The sequence below is a fragment of the Quercus lobata genome, chromosome 8 (assembly GCF_001633185.2).
Source record: "Quercus lobata isolate SW786 chromosome 8, ValleyOak3.0 Primary Assembly, whole genome shotgun sequence".
In the NCBI taxonomy this organism is placed as follows: domain Eukaryota; kingdom Viridiplantae; phylum Streptophyta; class Magnoliopsida; order Fagales; family Fagaceae; genus Quercus; species Quercus lobata.
The window spans coordinates 26,896,795-26,915,443 of record NC_044911.1 but is presented as its reverse complement, the minus strand read 5'-3'; the positions used below and the strand labels follow the sequence as shown (position 1 = coordinate 26,915,443).

General features: G+C 37.1%; 2 protein-coding genes across 3 annotated transcripts; one reads left to right on the top strand and one right to left on the bottom strand.

The window, feature by feature from the left end:
• Nucleotides 1-3,901: 3,901 nt before the first annotated feature.
• LOC115955954 (transcription factor GTE3, chloroplastic) lies at nt 3,902-12,182 on the top strand. Its single transcript, XM_031074378.1, has 5 exons — nt 3,902-5,922; nt 6,019-6,064; nt 6,184-6,297; nt 6,425-6,501; nt 11,794-12,182. The coding sequence occupies exons 1-4, from the start codon at nt 4,369-4,371 to the stop codon at nt 6,472-6,474; spliced, it is 1,764 nt and encodes a 587-aa protein (XP_030930238.1). The 5' UTR covers nt 3,902-4,368; the 3' UTR covers nt 6,475-6,501; nt 11,794-12,182.
• Nucleotides 12,183-13,190: 1,008 nt separating this feature from the next.
• Nucleotides 13,191-16,749, bottom strand: LOC115956030 (malate dehydrogenase, mitochondrial). Of its 2 annotated transcripts, none has more exons than XM_031074479.1 (7): nt 16,347-16,746; nt 15,750-15,923; nt 15,312-15,480; nt 14,897-14,958; nt 14,619-14,740; nt 14,418-14,535; nt 13,191-13,629 (listed from the first exon to the last, which is right to left on the bottom strand). In XM_031074479.1, exons 1-7 carry the CDS (start codon nt 16,611-16,613, stop codon nt 13,489-13,491), a joined length of 1,053 nt encoding a protein of 350 aa, XP_030930339.1. In that variant the 5' UTR covers nt 16,614-16,746; the 3' UTR covers nt 13,191-13,488. The 2 variants fall into 2 exon arrangements, with proteins under 2 accessions (XP_030930339.1, XP_030930340.1); XM_031074480.1 differs by having other exon boundaries at nt 13,568-13,624; nt 16,347-16,749.
• Between the last annotated feature and the right edge of the window lie 1,900 nt (nt 16,750-18,649).

The window sequence follows — 18,649 nt, the reverse complement described above, 5'->3', positions numbered from 1 at the left end:
GGACGTTGTGGACAAGGGAAAATCCCAACCTCCTAAGGAGAAGGATGAGACTCCACGCACAAAACAACTGAAGATCGGACACCAAGGCAAGGGCAAAGGAACCGAAGTTCAAACTTCTCAAGGCAAGGGAAAGGGAATTGATTCCCAGTCCCTAACGAGTGCCTGGCTTCCTTCCCCAATGCTTCACGTGGGTCCACTACTGGAGACGGCCTCTCTGAGGGACCTTGGAGACGGCGAGGGTGGCTACGTGGCGGATGCATTAGGGAGAACCATGTTACTCCCTAATGACATGGATGAGCTGAGGAGAATGAGGATGCAGGAGGTTTTTCTCAGTACTAAGAGATACTTGGGCATGGTAAGATTTCTTGAAACCTAACACTTTATTAACTCTTGTCACCGGTTTGTCACTCACTACACGCTCATCTTTCTTGACAGGCTCTCCAGGCAACCTATAGGATGGAGGAAGAAGTGCATGACAGGAGTAAGGCGGTCGAGAACGAACGCAAGAAGCGCATAACGGCCTCAAAGACTTTCAAAACTTTTGAAAATGAACTTGCCAAAGTCAAGGATGACTTAACAATAACTACCCGCGAGAGGGATAACGTCTCGGCGGGCCTTGCTAGTGCCCAAAAACAGGCCAAGGACCAAACAAAGCGTGCACTTGAAGTCGAGGACCAGTTACGAATAGCCAAAGACCTGATCGAGGATTTAAACAAGCAATTGGCCGCGGCTGTGCATGAAAAGGGAGTGGCAGAATATGCCCGAGATGAAGCCCAAAGGGCAAAGCAGGAGGCCAAGTTTGCCAGGAATGAGGCAGAGGCTGCCAAGAATACGGCCGAAGATGACGGTTACAACATGGGAGTAGCCGAGACCCAGGCCACCCTTAAGGCGCAGATTCCTGGAGTGTGTAGGTTTTATTGCTCCCAGGTTTGGGAAGAAGCATTGAAGCAAGCTGGAGTGGATGCTTCATCTGATTTGTGGAAGGCGGAGAGCATATTCTACCCGGCGGCCATCCATGAGGCCACTTCTACCAGCTCCGCGGCTACGTGTGATCAACCCGAGGAAGAGATCACCCCATCGGAAGACTTACAGGCCAGCGGTTCCTCTAGCAAGGCGCCCAAAGAAGGAGAATTTCAGGATGTGATAATGATATACCAGCATACGAGTCTTGAGGCACCTAAAGAGGTTACTGAGCCCGTGGTTGGCATTCAGGTGTCTAGTATAGAGGAGCCAGCCACACTTGCACAGCCGCCACAGGCCATTCGCCTTACTGTGGTCCCTCGGAGTACCAGTGCTGGCCCTGTTCAGCCTTCCCCAGAAGGGACCATCCTCCTGGGCATCGAAGCTGATCCTGTTCCTTCCTCTCAGGACGTGACCGACAAAAAAGCAGAAAAGTAGAGATCTTGGCTAGGCTTTTGTATTCATTTCTATTTTAACGATTAACTTGTTTCCTTTTATTTCGAAAACTTCCTAATTTATTGATCATTTGCAAGCATTTGAGCATGTATATATGAAATCTTGTTTATCCTTTTTCCTTCTGGTTACATCGTTAACTGCCCTCGTTGATACGCAATATTTGTTTATAAATTCTGCGCTGTTTCATTTTATCATGTACGAATATCTATTCATGCAATACATTTATCATCATGTTCCCCAAACCCTAACTTATTTGCACCCGCAGAGGCTTTAGACTCATTTCTAACCCTCGTTTAACGAAGATATAGGCACCATTTTCGACGTCACGCATAGTAGCTAAGTCTTGCTTAGTGCCCAATTTTCTCATCCAAGTAGTTGGTTTCCCCATAGGCTTGAGTCCGAGGACCATGCAATGCCTTGGTTCTGTCCAAAACCTAGTTTTCCTCATCCAAGTAGTTGGTTTTCCCATAGGCTTGAGTCCGAGGACTATGCAATACCTTGGTTCTGTCCAAAACCTAGTTTTCCTCATCCAAGTAGTTGGTTTTCCCATAGGCTTGAGTCCGAGGACTATGCAATGCCTTGGTTCTGTCCAAAACCTAGTTTTCCTCATCCAGGTAGTTGGTTTTCCCATAGGCTTGAGTCCGAGGACCATCAATGCCTTGGTTCTGTCCAAAACCTAGTTTTCCTCATCCAGGTAGTTGGTTTCCCCATAGGCTTGAGTCCGAGGACTATGCAATGCCTTGGTTCTGTCCAAAACCTAGTTTTCCTCATCCAGGTAGTTGGTTTCCCCATAGGCTTGAGTCCGAGGACTATGCAATCTCTTGGTTCTGTCCAAAACCTAGTTTTCCTCATTCAGGTAGTTGGTTTTCCCATAGGCTTAAGTCCGAGGACCATCCAATGCCTTGGTTCTGTCCAAAACCTAGTTTTCCTCATCCAGGTAGTTGGTTTCCCCATAGGCTTGAGTCCGAGGACCATACAATGCCTTGGTTCTGTCCAAAACCTAGTTTTCCTCATCCAGGTAGTTGGTTTTCCCATAGGCTTGAGTCCGAGGACTATGCAATGCCTTGGTTCTATCCAAAACCTAGTTTTCCTCATCCAGGTAGTTGGTTTCCCCATAGGCTTGAGTCCGAAGACCATACAATGCCTTGATTCTGTCCAAAACCTAGTTTTCCTCATCTAGGTAGTTGGTTTCCCCATAGGCTTGAGTCCGAGGACCATACAATGCTTTGGTTCTGTCCAAAACCTAGTTTTCCTTTGGCGGTGGACCTTGGCTTTAGGGGAGTTAGCTCCCCGGCCAAGCCCCTAGAATTATTCGTGCGATTAACGCTACCAAGCGTAGCCCCTAGTCAAGAAGCATAGCCCCTAGCGGAACTTTACTCTAAAACTCTACAACCAGTTGTTAGAGATGTCAAGGGAACTCTCTCGACCCACCGCCTATGCCAATACACAAGCCTTTCCCACAGACGGCGCCAATTGTAAGGACACGATTCGTAACGAACCGTAACAATGTTGGGTTCGCACGTAAAAAGGCCCAAACAATATCATTTGTAGAGCGTGAGTTTGAAAGGCTGGGCCTTAGTCACCAGGTGGTGGGTTTTTCGTGGTGTTCATCCGTGGTTAAGTTTTCTTCACCCCTGGAATCTTTCTCCTGGAGGTGGGCTGGGAGGCTCTGGTTTTTGGTCATTTTTCCCAGCCCCTTGCCTGGTGCACCTACCTTTTTATTATATAGTCTGTCTTGGTTGATCCTGGCCCTCCACTTGTTGGTCAGGCAAGTGCTTATTTCTGTATCCATCCCATCAACTGTCATCTCTTACTTTCTATTAGTTGCATGGATCGAAGTTTACACCGTCCAAACGTCTTTTCTCATTAATCAGCTCTGGGTATTGGCAGGTGCATTTACTGAAGAGGGGACGCATTTTCCTTGGTCCAATTTTACACCTTGCTTCCCTATGGGCCCCATTCCACTCTCATCCCCTTGAGGGGGCTGTTTGGGGATTGCCTCCACCAAGATGTTGGTCTTCCCATTGAAGCTCTGGAATGCCGAGGATAGGGTAATTTCTCAGCCATTTCCCTTGACACCCCGGCCATCGATCATTCGTCCTCGGCAAGAGACCTCCTTAGCACGGGCCCTGGGCCCAGATAGAGTTTGGGCCGGATTGTAGACCTCTCAGACCCACACATATATATATATATATATATATATAAAGGGAAATGAATAACAAGGATTCTACTTAAGAAAGAGATAAAAATAATAATAATAATTCTGTAATTTTGAGAAAAAAAAAATCGAATGACTGATAGAGTAAATTCTTAAAAATAAAAATAAATTTAGAGATTTTAGTGACTTTATTTACATGTTTACTTTGTAAATTAAAAAAATAAATAAAAAAGAAGACAAAAAAGAGAGAGAGGAAGGGGTCGGTGGTACCGGGTGACGGCCCGCGCCCTAATGTAAACATATAACAAAAACATTAACATGTTAATGTTAACCTGAGAAAGGTAGAAACAGGAGAGTCGGTCTGACGTGGCATTGACCAATCTTGTCATGTATCGCTCCGGACAGTCGCCCCAGCAGCGCGTGTGCTTTCAACCTCAGTCAGTCCCTCAGAGCAGAATAGAGTAAACTATTCTTCTGTCACAGTCGCAGTCACAGAGCGAGCGAGCGAAGCAAGAAAGTGTGAGAGTGAGATTGGGAGAGAGAGAGAGAGAAAGAGCCTTCCTTCCTCTCTTCAAGTAATTTCAAACCTTCTTTGTCTTTCTTTTCCATTCCATTTCTCTCTTTTCTTTTCTACTCAAAAACCCTAATAAATAAAATAAAACTTTTCTTCTTTAACCACCAATTCCTCTAAATCCTGGGGATTTCAAAATCCTTAAGGATTTCCTCCTCCTCCTATTTCCGAAACCCTAAAGAAGCCGCTCTGTTTGGTTCGGAATTAATTAGGGTATGTATGTATGGCTTCAGGTGCATTGGGCGGTGACGAAGCCAGAGACAAGAAGCGTCCTTGGGAGGATGGCAACAAGGTCTATTCCCGAAAAACCCCTAAGAAGCCCAAGAATTCCCACAATGTCCCCAAAACCAAACCCAAAACCCAAACCCTAACCCTAACCGAAGATAACAACTACTCCGCTTCCCCGCCTCGTGATGCTTCCGACGACGACTCCTCCAGCCACGTTGGGAATGTCTTCCGCAGGATTTCCTTGAATTCGATAAGGAAGAGTGAGGTTAGAGAGCTTAAGAGGAAGCTAGTCACTGAGCTAGACCAAGTTAGAGGCTTTATCAAGAAGCTTCAAGCTAAGGAGAAGGAGCAGGAGCAGAAGGAGAAGCCCAATCATGATCAGCGAAGGACCGTTCCTAACGCACCGAATCCAAATAATGTAAAGAAGAAGATGAAGAAGTTGAAATCCAATGGGGGAAGTGTTGTTGAATTGGATTGGCATTTGAGTCCTGTGTTGAAGACCTGTAGTGATTTGCTAACGAAATTGATGAAGCATAAGTTTGGTTGGGTGTTTAACAAGCCAGTGGATGTGAAGGGTTTGGGGCTTCATGATTACCATACCATTGTAAAGCATCCAATGGATTTGGGAACAGTGAAGACTAGGCTTGATAAGAATTGGTATAAATCGCCTAGAGAGTTTGCAGAGGATGTGAGACTCACGTTTAGTAATGCCATGTTGTATAACCCGAAAGGGCAGGATGTTCACTTCATGGCTGAGCAGTTGTCCAAGATATATGAAGATCAATGGAAGCCTATAGAGGCCGAGATTAATCACACTAGGAGAGTTGAAACCAATCGCAATGCAGGTTTACCAACACCCACTTCAAGAAAGACTCCAATGCTAAATCGAGCTGAAATGCGTCGTGATGCAGCTTTGCCAACACCCACTTCTAGAAAAACACCAATGCTGCCTCGAGCACATGCTCCGGCTCCGGCTCCTGCTCCTGCTCCACCGCCGCTTCTGCCTTCTCCTCCTCCTTCTCCTCCTCCTCCTCCTCCTCCACCCGTGGAGATGAGGACTTTGGAAAGGTCGGAATCTCGGACAATGACTGAGGAGCCCAAGTCAAAACCTCCTGGTTATGGTCAGTTGGGTAGAACCTCAATTCCAAAGAAACCTAAAGCTAAGGATCCTGACAAAAGGGATATGACTTATGAGGAGAAGCAGAGGCTCAGCTCAAGCCTTCAGAGTTTGCCTTCAGAGAAACTAGATAACATTGTCCAGATTATCAAGAAGAGGCATTCCGCACTTTTTCAACAAGATGATGAGATTGAAGTGGACATAGCCAGTGTTGATCCCGAAACACTTTGGGAACTAGATAGATTTGTGACCAACTACAAAAAGAGTTTGAGCAAGAATAAGAGAAAAACAGAGCCAGAACCAGAGCCAGAACCAGAACCAGAGCCAGAGCCAGAGCCAGAGCCAGAGCCAGAGCCAGAGCCAGAGCCAGGACCAGAACCAGAACCAGAGCCAGAGGCAGAGGGAGAAACTGACCATGCTATGCCAGAGACAGTGAGACCATGAATTACTTATTATTTCTCTCTCTTACTTTCTTTACTACATGAAAGTGTTGTTGGCTAATGCAAATTCATGCTATTATCTTTGCAGAATCTGGCACCAGCCATTGCAGAGGCAACAAAAGAAACTGAAACAGGTAAAATTCTCAAAATCACAAAGATTGGTGATTCTTTTGTTTGAATTTACCATTGGGTTTCGAGGAAAATCTAATTTTCATGTGCTGATATCATTCAAAACCTGCTGGATTGTAACCAGTTGAAAACAATGTTATGGAATTCACCCCTGTTCAAGAAGAAAGGCAAGGTGATAATGTGAGTGGATCGAGTAGTTCTAGCAGTTCTAGCAGTGGCTCCGGATCATCTTCAAGTGGTAAATACTAATTAGTTCATTGTTGGCTGTTACCACATATCATCATATGGCCACATTTGATTTTGATTATAGTGCCATCTAAGCCCATCTATAGATTAATTAATTTGCTCTGATATTTTGCATGCAGATTCTGACACTGATAGTTCCTCTGCATCTGGCTCTGATGCAGATCATTAATCTTGAACTTAAGATGTTCCAGTAGAGGTAGGAAACATTATTCTTACTTTTCTTAGTTATTGACCATCATTGATTTCCTCAATTTGCATGACTTATGATAATATTGCCATTCAAGCTCTATTATATCTTTTCACCCTTAAAACTTGATGGTTCAGTCAGTGTCCACCAGTCCATTATTGGATATCATTTAAAACATGAATAGACATTGCATGGTGGTATAAACATGCTATTATTGTGTGAAGACCTTGTATGCCGGTTGTTGGTTGGAGCTGAATTAATAAAGCTTCATTTTTGAGTCTGAAACAATTGGAATAGCATGGTGACTAGCCAATTGTCATAGAAAATGACCAAATTTGTCAGAAATAGGAAGAAAGATCTACTGGATTAGTAAGTTAACAAATTTCTTTCAAGCTATGCATAGTTTTCCAGGATGTTTGTAGACCAAGTGTCCCAGAGATGCTTGGAAAGCACTATAGAAACTTTAGGTTCACTTCTCAGTTTCTTTTCTAGTTACTTTTCTAATACTCATGGGAGAGAGAGAGAGAGAGAGCTGATTCGTGTCATCATTTTAATTTTCTTATTTTTTACTCATAGTTTGTTTCTCAATTTTGCCCATATTTTACACAAATTGATTTGTTCTTGACTTGCATTTAATTGACGTAAAATTTAGTATTTTACTTTCCATTACTTGTCTTTAAGTTCTACTATGATGAATTTTTGAATGAATTTATTATGCTTCTTGTTATTTGTAAATACTATTAAAAGATGAATTGTTTGCTTGAATTTTTTTTTATTCTTTACTGTTCTAAGATAGGATTTTAATACTTGTATAAAGATTCCATGGTATTTGTGAGCATTTAGCCAGAAAACAGATGCCCTGGAGCTGAAATTTTTTCCTTCTTCCTTTTTGTGTCTTCTTCTTTTGTGGGAGGGAGGTGTGGCAATGTTTATAGTTGATATTTTATTGAGCTAAACGTTAATTTATGCTCTGCCCTTTAGTAAAATATGTACTATATAATATATTACACTCATTGATACCTTGGTCCAATGGCAAATCCTATTGTATCTTTAAAAAAGGGTTCGTTGTTTTGCTTGGAAACATTACCAAAAAGTGAAAAGATATATAGTGGATATATTAAATGCTTATTTAATTAATTTTTGATAATTATCTTATGAAATTATTATCTTTTATGGGTATATCTTATGAGATTATGCTAAGATAACATACCTATACTATTACATTGGAATATGGTAAAAGAAATCATTAATATGTAGCTTTTTTTTGTCATTAAAATCTGTAATATTCCACTATGTATGTCTATTTATGTTTTTCTTTCATTTCCCTTTGTAGATTTTGTGCCTCTTTTCAGCACAAAAAGAGTAGCATTTCCTTGATTATTCTAGGTCGTAGCTTCAAACCACACATTCGGCTCTGTATAATTTTTAGAGACACTCGTATTATCCCAGTAGAACTTAATCAAGAATCATGTCAATTAAAAAAAAAAATCAACAATAATATACTTAAAATTGAATGGAAAAATAGATAGTAAAAATGAAATAACAAAAATTACATTAAGCTACATGACAAATGCATATAGTGTAAGTTTTTATCAAAAACCAAAAATTAAAATAGATTAGGTTATGTTTGGTAACATTTTTTGTTTTCTATTTTCAAAAACTAGTTTTTGGGAATATAAAGAAAAAACAATTTTCTTGTATTTTTGAAATCAAAAACATGTTTGGTTAGTTGAAATTAAAAAGATAGTTTTTTGAAGAAGAAAAAAATAGAAAATACTAAAATATATTGTTACTAGGATTTGAACGTTAATGCTAACTTATTAAATGGGACAGATTCATTAAATTAAATACGTGTTTTTATTGACTTTTGAAAATTAGAAACTGAAAACAGCATTTTGCACGTTTTCAGTTTCTTTCACAAATTGAGTTTTGAGAATAGTTTTTGTTTTCTGCCTATTTTGGGTTGCTAAACAAGTTTTTTAGTCTCAAAAATAGAAAATTGTTTTTGGAAACAGAAAATAAGGAGAAAAAATAGTTACCAAACATACCCTTATAATTTAATTTAAAATGCATAATGAAACTACTTTTAAGTAAATTCCAGTTAACTCAATTGGTATAGTCTATTGTCATTGAACTTGTATACTTATATTTTATTTCATAGTACTAGCATGATATGTATGAGCCAACTTTATTTTTTGTTTTTTGGGATAACTGGATAAGTATGGCCCGACTTTTATTTTAAAAACAAACAATTATTGTAGATTATTAAAATATAGAAAATAAATAATGAAGCTTTTTCTAAAATTCTAGAAACTGTTTTTTTTTTTGTAAGTAAAAATTCTAGAAACTGTTGATAGTAGAACTATGATTGGATTAGTATTTTCAAAACTTTTCAAAAATTTGGTAATAGAGTTTTCTCTTAGAGCAACTATGCTAATTTTTTAAAAATACATATAGTATCGCATGACATAAGGATTAAAAAAACTAATAAAAAAAGAAGAGGCCATCTAGTGCAACCACATCATGTAGGACACAACTTTCATTTATAATATATAATTTTATTGTGAATAATTTGATGATAATGATTAAATGACTACTTATTATATAATTTCAAAATTCGCATATAGTATACCAAATCTCTCATAGTTAACAAGGATGGATCTTTTGAGTTTAGATAATTTAACACGGAAGAACCTTTTTCTGTTTAGAGGTTTTGGTCACAAATTACGTTAATTTCTGTAACTTTTAGTTAATAGAGACTTAATGAGGGATTTTTTCCGTGCACCATAGTTTTTTTTTTTGCAAGTTGTTTTTAATTTGAAACCACCCAAAATAATAGGGGAGTAATGTAATTTATCCAAGTCTTGAATTGAGAGTAGCCATTAACCACTTAGAGCAATGAGAGAGTAATCACTTGGCGTAAAGAAAAAATAGCCACTTGAGATAATTATGACTTTTAGGATCTGACTTTTATTATATCCTTAATATTTAAGAAAATAAATATTTAAATGAACAATGGGCCAAATCAGTCCATTCATGAGTATACTTGAGCCTGATTGAGCCCCATGGGCTAAGGTTTTGGTCCAAGCCCAAAGAACTTTGGGATATGCTGACCTGGCCGGACAGGCCACTAGGTGCATTGCCTCCCCAATCAATGTGATTGCCTATGCTCTCACTTATGATAGGTTTCTTGCAAAATGTTGAGTTTGAATGTGAATTACCCAATCCTCTTGACATGAAGGAATTAGGTAACAGTTTTAGTCCAAGCATGATATATATATATATATATATATTCGATAGCCACAATGGGGAAGGGGGGATTTGAACCTTAGAAGTCTCCATTAGAAGCATCAGGAGGTGTCAGTTAAGCTACAAGGCTCTTGGTAGTCTGAGCATGATTTGAATAGGAGAAAATAGTGGAAAAAATATATGCATTTGATCTCGATTAGTTCGTTGAAGATCCATAGCTAGGTCTTGTTGTTTTTGTTGTCTTTTTAGTTCGAGCAAGTTATCAATCTATAGGGAAAAATTCAATAAAAAAAGAAGAGAAAAATGAAGAAAAAAAGAAGGAAAGAATTTTTCAACATGAGGATAAATATGGAAATCTGTTTGGTAAAATTACTTTGGATTATGTTCCTTTTGGTTCGATTAAAAACTTAATTCTATAAAAGTTCTTGGGATTATGTTCCTTTTTGGATTATGGTTTTTATTAAAAACTATTTTTAGGGCTTAAAGCTTATTCTGTAAAACATAAGCTATAGCGTCTATAATTCAAAGTACATGAATGGCTTGACTTAGTGCAGATAAAGTCTTTAATTGTCAAATTTTAGGTTTTAATGGAGCGCATCAAATCCATATCTTGGTTTCATTGAGGTTGCTTCTCAAAAAAAAAAATCAAAACAAGACAAAAGCTTTCATTGATGTTGGATGTAATTCATTAATCCTAGCTTGTCTTTGTTCTTGGTATTATGCGAGCCAGCTTCCCCCCAATTACATATTTATACAAGTACTCTCCGTTTACATGGATCTAGGGAGCAACTTTTGTGCCTTCTTATGTCTGAAAGTTGAGCTTTTCTCAATTTGTAAGGTTGTTAATATTTCTAAATTTTCCATAGCAATAGGCTAGAATCTCGACAAATTTTTTGGCCAAGAGACAATGTCTTTTTTTCCCCCTAAAAAATCCAACGAACTGCAAAATCATTCTTACACTTCTGCCAACTTTCATCCAAAAACTTCAACTTCTAGGGAAAATTACCTTGGCCAATGGTTTTTAAAATTACTAAACTGCAGAGCTTTGGAAGATTATTCTGCTTATACTTCAAAAATTAAGATGTTGCAAACTACAATTTTCCTCCCTCAGGGTAGTATCTAAACTGATATTTTCTGTATATGAGCTCCAACTGCATCAGAACTGAAGTCCCTGGGTTTTTTTTTTCCTATGGCTTTGTCAGTTTTTGTGATAAGTATAAATTCGCTAATGACTGTTTTCCCAAGGTTGTTCTCTGCAGTGAAATGTGTAATATGTTGCAGAAAGCGTTTAAAGAATGTTCACTGTGTTTACTTTCCCTCGAACTTAGATTGAAAAGCATTAGCACAGTTTGAATTCCCTCTTGTTGGAATGTACATTGGCTATCCACTCCACTGGCATGCGTAACAAACCTCCAACTTCAAAACTTTACTACCATGGCATAAAATTCACTTCAAAACCACTTTCTATCCTCACAATTCATGCTGCCTTCCACCTCCACTGCTACAACATTTCCCCTCTAAAGTTCTTATTAGCCAACCTGATACCTATCAAAAAAAAAAAAACATTTCCCTGCTAATTTCTCCTTTATTTTAGATAGAGGCGCAAGCTGCTGAAATTTTTTTTAGTGGTGTACCAAAAAAAAAGAAAAAGAAAAAAGGAACATGTTTTCCTTGATATTTAAAGATTTTTCTGATTGAAATCTTGTACCACCACCATAATGCTACTGCTATTTTTCTAGAACTAATTCCTAGATTTAATATTTCCATGTTCCAAGGTCTTCAATGTTCCCTTGTTAGGAAGATTTTATCAATGAAACCTCTGTTTTGCAGTTTTATCTTCGATTTGTCAAAGCTATCTACATAATATGTCATTACTTAATTTTCTTGTTATCTTGGTTTTGGAAATCTTAAGTCTTTGAAATTTTAGATTGTTTTTGTTTTATAGAGTGGGGGTGTGTGTGATCAGTACCAGTTTTGACATAATGAAACCCAAAGTTAGCAAGCTCACTAATTTTGCTGCAGTTGTTAACAAGCTTACTAATTTTTCTGCAGATGTAAATTAATCTGCAATTGTGGCACCTGACAATTCTTGAGAATGCATAGGATATGGTGGAGCTGCTTTGGTTTACTGCTGCATTGCCTTTTGTTTTGAATATTTAAGGTGTATGACGTGCAGCTTATATCTATAGGTGGTTCCTTGTAACCTTTTTTGTCATTTTCTTCTGTGGTGGTTCTGTTTTTTTTATCCATTTTGTATGATAACGTTGGATATTGTAATGACAGAGGAAACCTTTTTGCGGGGCAAAAAGGTTCATTGCCACCAACTGCTAGACACCCCTGATTTTAGAATGCTGATGCTAGGTTTTTATGCTAGGTTTTTCCTGTTTGTTTGTCCTTTCAACAATGCAATGCAACAAAAGTTGGTCAAGTTAACTTGAGAATGGTCAAAACAGGTCAGATGTGTTCTAAATCAGCCTGTATGTGGTCACAAATGGTTTAAGTTTAAAATGTAATAAGGTTTCAAAATTGGTTAGAGGTAGCCGATATCTCACAGAATTGCATTTAAAAATATAGGTCTTTGCATTTAGCAATAAATTAATTAATTAATAATACAGATCTTTGCACACGTCTCCTTTTCGGCCTCTTATCTGATTGGTTGGTTTGTACCCTCATTTGATCGAGCAACATCTCCTTTTAGGCCTCTATTTGATTGGTTGGTTTGTACCCTCATTTGAGTCGATCAGTAACCACAGAAATGTCTGAACCATAGGGTTCAAGTCACCACATTCTAGTTGAGCTCAATCAAGATTGTTTCCAGATCTTTGGTTAGGTCTCACATAGCAAAGCACTTCCAGAACTTAAAAAAACAGCAAGTTCTACTTTGTTTTTAACATTTAGGCCTCGTTTGAAAGAAGGAAATGAAATGGAAATAAATGATAAGAATAATTTTAAAATATTCTTCATTTCCTTTGTTTGAAAGTTTTAATAGAGGGAATATAGAAAGTTCATTTCTTTGCCTGGAAGTTTAAGTTAGAGGGAATAGAATGAGTAAGAGAAAACACTCATTCTTCTCAATTTTCTTAGAATCTCAAATTTTTATTCCCCAAAAAATTGGAAAAAATAGGAGAGAATGAAATTAAATTTAATAATATTTTTACTAAAACTCTCAAAATACCCTTACATATTCGATCATTTATTTTAAAATAGTGATCTAATAGTAATATTATTATAAAATAATTTCATTTCATTCTCTCTATGTTGCTCTCAAACAAGATTACGTTGTTACTTAATTCCATTCTTTTTCATTCTTTTTCCTTACTTAAATATATTTCATTTTATTCCATTCTTTTCTATTCCCTTATAATCATTTCATTTCATTCTCTTATGAACGGCCAAACAGAGCCTTAAAGAGTAAATGAGATCATTTCTCAAATTCCAAACCAAGAACAGGTGACAATCTACAGATCAAATTAACCCATGCAAATAGCATATCCGTAATCAATAATTATGAGTAAGATGAATAATCATCCCCAACTAATTGGATAAAGTTCACAGCTATCCCTGCCTTAACATGTCACTGGGAATTATTGATGGAATCTTTGCTTTATAAAAAGCCTACCAAAAGAGCAAAGCCGGTGCCACTTGGAGCAACAAATACAACACTAGTAAAGATAACAACAGCAAAATTTCGCTGACTTTTCTCATGGAGTGTGGACACACAACGCCAGCCACAAATAATATAGGCATCTAACTCTGGTTGGCAAACTTGATACCCTTCTCAATGGATGACAGGAGTTCGGGTTTCAGGCTTTCCAAGGTTTCTTTTTCATAGTCTGAGAGAGGACCTAGCCCTAGAACCTCCTCCACACCGTTCTTTCCGAGTCTCACCTGCAAAAATAGATTTTTTTTTTTTAATTAAAAAAAGTTCTAGTGCAAATGACCATAAAAAAGTTCTAGTGCAAATGACCATAAAGCCTTTTTTGCACTTGCGCTGTTTCCAATATCAGCGGGACAAGATAAGAACTAGAAATAATAAATACATTAAATGTGTTCCCGTGCATCAGATGGATGTTACTAAGTAAATATCTGACCAGACCCAACAAAACAAGAATGATTCATAACTCAACAGAAAGGTGCAAAACATATATGAAAACAATGAGTCAATGACATTATTCCTCTAATTTTTTACAATTCTGTTAAACAGAAAAATACAACGAGACAAGCCTCAAAATTTACTTGGTAAAAAAAAAGGACAGACTAGCTGCTCAATGCACACAAAAGTTCAAAATGGCAAGCTTTGTTTGGAACAGTCTCGAGTAAAATGAAGCTGTCAAAAAATTGACCCTAGCATTTATAATCAGCAATGCACAGTATTGACCCCAGGACCTTACCTCCACCTAGCAATTGCCAAGTGAAGACAGTGCTAGTTGAGCAAGAGCTCATTGCATCAAGTTACAGATAAAAAGTCCAAAAACCTTTTTTCTTTTTTAATTTTACTGATGAGTTACATTTGGGTTTTGACCCCCCGCAACACCTCTCCATCCATCCATGTAGAGAGTGCCATTTAAACCAAAGCTCATTAGTAATAAAAATTAAAAAGAACTAATGATAAATGTGCATAGAAATAAGCAAAGACCCATAAAAATTAGTATAAAAAATGAGTTCAGGTTAATCACCTTGGATGCAAAGAAAGGAAGCTCAGTGACGTTTGATTGCACATATGAACATTCCACTACGTCTGGAACTCCATTAAGTCCCTTTAGACAAGCATCAGCAAATATGGCTCCAGCATAGCTACAAGAAAAATGGGAAAGTCAGTCCAGAATAACTAAATATCGATAGAAAATACAAATGGATGGGTATCAATCAAGACTTACGCCATTGACAATGTCGCAGATCCCTTTCCGGCCTTTGCTTCCACAACTTCTGTTCCTCCATCTTGAGTTCTCTTGGTAAGAGCCTTGATAACTTCATCTGACAAATTGGCTTTTGGTGTGGCCTATTAAAACAAAGCCTCAAGTCAGCAAAGTCTCCATCAACAATAGAGCAGCAAACCAGATTTTACAAGAAAAAAATTATATTATCTAATATTCAATGGAAGAGATACAATTCAATAGAAGAGATCATGAGGGAGATTGAGGGGCAAAGGAAATACTTGAGAAAATAGTGGGAGAATAGTTATGCCAGCATGGCCACCAATAACTGGGACATTAACCTCTGCAAATAAATACAAAAACTCAGGTCAGCAGAGGAGCTATATATATATATACACACACATACACATACATATAAGTTCCTTACATCTGTAGGAACGTAAAAATTGAAGGATAAAGAGTTCACAACCAAAAATCAACTCTTAAATTATAAAACTCATGTTTAAGACTCAATGAAAATGAAGTCCTTAACTCAAAGGAGCCTTAATATAAGCATATTGCCTTGTTGAACTGAGTTTTAATTCTTTAGAAAAGCAAACAGAAATATGATTTTACATTATTTTTTTAGCAACAAAACAGAGAGTTAAGACAAAAAAACAAGAACTAATATCAAGTAGTAGGCCATTATAGGTATACCTGCAACGTTCACATTTGCTTTTCCAGCATAGAACGTCTTAGCCCTAACCACATCAAGGGTAGTCACACCAAACAATCTCTTCTCATCATACGTTCCTGCTTTCTTGAAAACCTCAGCAGCAATGGGAACCGTTGAGTTCACGGGGTTGCTTATCATATTAACAAGGGCCTGTTCTCACACATCAAATCAATGAAACATTCATATTATAAAATAAAAAGAATTCAATAAATAGTTAGAAATAACTAAAGGAGGTGTTTAAAAAAAAACCTTCTAGAACACGAACACAGTAGAAAATAAAACATTTTACTTAAGAAAGGTCATATTATTGAAAAAAGTAAAAGGGTGGGTTCCCATTTCTAGAAAATACCCAATTCAGTGCAACCAATTTTACAAGTGAAATGGCAAATGAAAAAATGCATATGCAGAGAGAGACTCACATGAGGGCAGTATTTGGCAATAGCAGTGCAGAGAGATTTGACGATGCCGGCATTGATGTTGAAGAGATCATCACGGGTCATACCGGGCTTTCTGGGGACACCAGCCGGGATTATAACAACATCCGCTCCCTCCAAAGCTTTTCCCAGATGCTCTTCACCCGCATACCCACACACCTTTTTTTTTTTTAATATCAAATTCAGTTTAAAATGTTAATGTTAAACCCACTTCACACTGACCATATGTTACACAATTCACAATAAAATATTACCAATCCAAAGAAGAAAATATATAAATATATATATTCTGAGAGTGAGAGTGAGAAAATCAACAGGTAATCTGTTTTCATTTTGTGTGTCTAGGATCATTATTTTCTTTTACTTTTTCTTCATTTAAAGAACCAAAAATTAAAAAAAGGAATCCTTTTTTACCATGAATGAAGAACCAAGTAATTGACTTGAATATGTGCGTGTGAGAGAGAAACAATCTCAGGAACACAGATGTAAAGTTAAATCCAGTTTAGGGCTAAAACTAGTCTGAAATAATCCGAGATCGGTAGAAGACAAAACCGTAGAAATGAAAGAGAGAGAGAGTGAGACCTCAGATCTGGTGTTGATGTGGCTAACATCGGCGGCAACACCGGGGGTGCCAGCGATATCGTAGAGGGAGAGCTTAGAGACGAGAGGGTTGAGCTTCATGAGCAAAGCGAGAGGCTGGCCGATCCCACCGGCGGCGCCCAAAACGGCGACCTTGCGCTCAGGGACAGAGTCCGATGAGTATGCGCGAGCACACACATAAGTACGGCTACTGCTACTGCTACTTCTGGCTATGGCAGATTGTACGGATCTCACGATGGAAGTCCTCATTTTCCCACACAAACAGATAGAGATAGAGAGTGAGAGAGATGAGAGATGAGAGATGAGAACTTTTTTTGGTTGGCGAAATGAATGTGTGAGGTTAACTTCAGCCTTCAGTACTACTCTCTCGAGGACTCCGTCTGTCAATTCTTTTTATGGAGATGATTTTGGCCTTTAAATTCCAATTCCCCTTCTTTTCTTCTTTTTTTTTTACTTGAATATTTAGTAATATATTGTTTATAATTTTTAAAAAGACGTGTGAGTAAAATATAGGTAAATATATATATATATAATATTATTTAAATACTAAAAATTATTCTTTAAATAATGATAACAAATTGGCCTTGTTTCCTAAATATGAAATAAAATATTAAATTTTTTATATATTACTTCTTTTATATTTTTATAAATCAGCAATACTACAAATAAAATTTTTCTCACACCTAATTCCATAATTTATTTATTTGTATAATTGTAGGTGATTAACAAAAAGTAATAAATTTATGTCATAAAATTGGACATGAGATAAATATTTCAATGCATTTGGCCTAACTTATTTATTTTTCGTTTTTGTCTTTTTGTCTCAATTTTTTTTTTTTCCAAATAACCTAACTTTTAATAATAAATTAATTTTTAATTTTTTTGCCATACATTCTATATAAAAAAAAAATAGCAAAAAAACAAAAATTATATATTTTAAATTTTTAATAGATAAGATATTGCAAATAGAGTGTTCCCTAATGCAGTGGTAAATTGGTAATTAATCTTTAAAAAAAATAAATCATAGACATTATGGTAAATTAACCTGGCAATGCATGCATCACCTCTTTGGGCTTCTGTTTGACTCGTAGAGAGAACCAACTTATTATATACAAAAACTACATCATTTTTCATGTTTGGATGAAAATGCATGCATCACCTCGTGTATGTTTGGATAGAGCTGAAAAGTGTTTTCAGCTACATTGGACATTTTTCAATGGGTCTCGTGCATTGTACACGAGATCTGCAAGCACTTTATTCAAAAAAAAAAAACTTTAAAACTAGTTTCCACGGTACTATTCATACATTTAAAAATTATTTTGCTACAGTATTTTCAGTTTTCTAGTTGCAATTGATGAAATTTTCAATCTCATCAATATTCATTTTCACTTTCTTATATTTTTAAAAGGTGAAATTACAATATCTTAATAATTACTATAGTTGATGTTAATACTAACCACAATTACTTGCTATCAATATTGTTATGGTGTAGCCAAGGGTATTGTAATTCAAATAATTGGCACCTCCTAGTATTTTCAATGGAGATATCCAAAATTAAAATCTCTCATTTCCTCTAGTTAGAATAATTGAATTATTAAAAAAATTACAATAGTGGTAATAGTCATCATGTGGTAAGAATGGTTTCAACAATGGTGAGTGACAATAATGATGGTGATGTTTGAGTAGGAGTGTTCATTGATCGAATCAAGTCAGATTTATGCTTAACCTATAGTTAACCCATTTACATTGAGTGGAGGAAAGCTCAGCCCACAATCGACAAATAAGGAGCTACAAATCAAACAGAACAAGCTTTTCATGGGTGGCGGGCATTTCAGCTGAAACTAGTAGCAGTAGCTATGAAGTAAAAAAGTAACAGAATAGGCATGGATTAGTTTGGTTGTGGCAAAGATTTGTTGGATCTCATCCAAATTGATCAAGATCTCACCAAATTTGGTTGGGATCTCACTATATCTCGACAGATCTAAGACTAAGAGAGAGAGAAACAAAGGTTCAAATTGGCCGAGTTTGTTGAATTTTGAAGGAGAGAACTTGCCACTCAACTTGCTATTGTCATATTTTGGGGAGAAAACCGGTTGTTAACCGCCTTAGTCACCAAATCAATCCATTTTTAATTTAAATCTGGTTAGATTTATCGAGTTGCCTAAGTCTATGGACAGTCCTAATGTTGATGATGATAGTGACATAGTGACCATGACAATGGTAGTATTAACAAAGTTAAGAGTATGGTTGATCAATGCAAACTACAATCAACTAAAATTGTTCAA

Coding starts and splice junctions, on each gene's coding strand:
- LOC115955954 (XM_031074378.1), top strand. CDS start 4,369: ATGGCTTCAGGTGCATTGGGCGGTGACGAAGCCAGAGACAAGAAGCGT. Junction 5,923..6,018: donor ACCATGCTATGCCAGAGACA/GTGAGACCATGA, acceptor TTATCTTTGCAG/AATCTGGCACCAGCCATTGC. Junction 6,298..6,424: donor CTCCGGATCATCTTCAAGTG/GTAAATACTAAT, acceptor TTTTGCATGCAG/ATTCTGACACTGATAGTTCC.
- LOC115956030 (XM_031074479.1), bottom strand. CDS start 16,613: ATGAGGACTTCCATCGTGAGATCCGTACAATCTGCCATAGCCAGAAGT. Junction 15,481..15,749: donor TTGCCAAATACTGCCCTCAT/GTGAGTCTCTCT, acceptor GTGTGAGAACAG/GCCCTTGTTAATATGATAAG. Junction 13,630..14,417: donor TTCCTTTCTTTGCATCCAAG/GTGATTAACCTG, acceptor CTATTTTTGCAG/GTGAGACTCGGAAAGAACGG.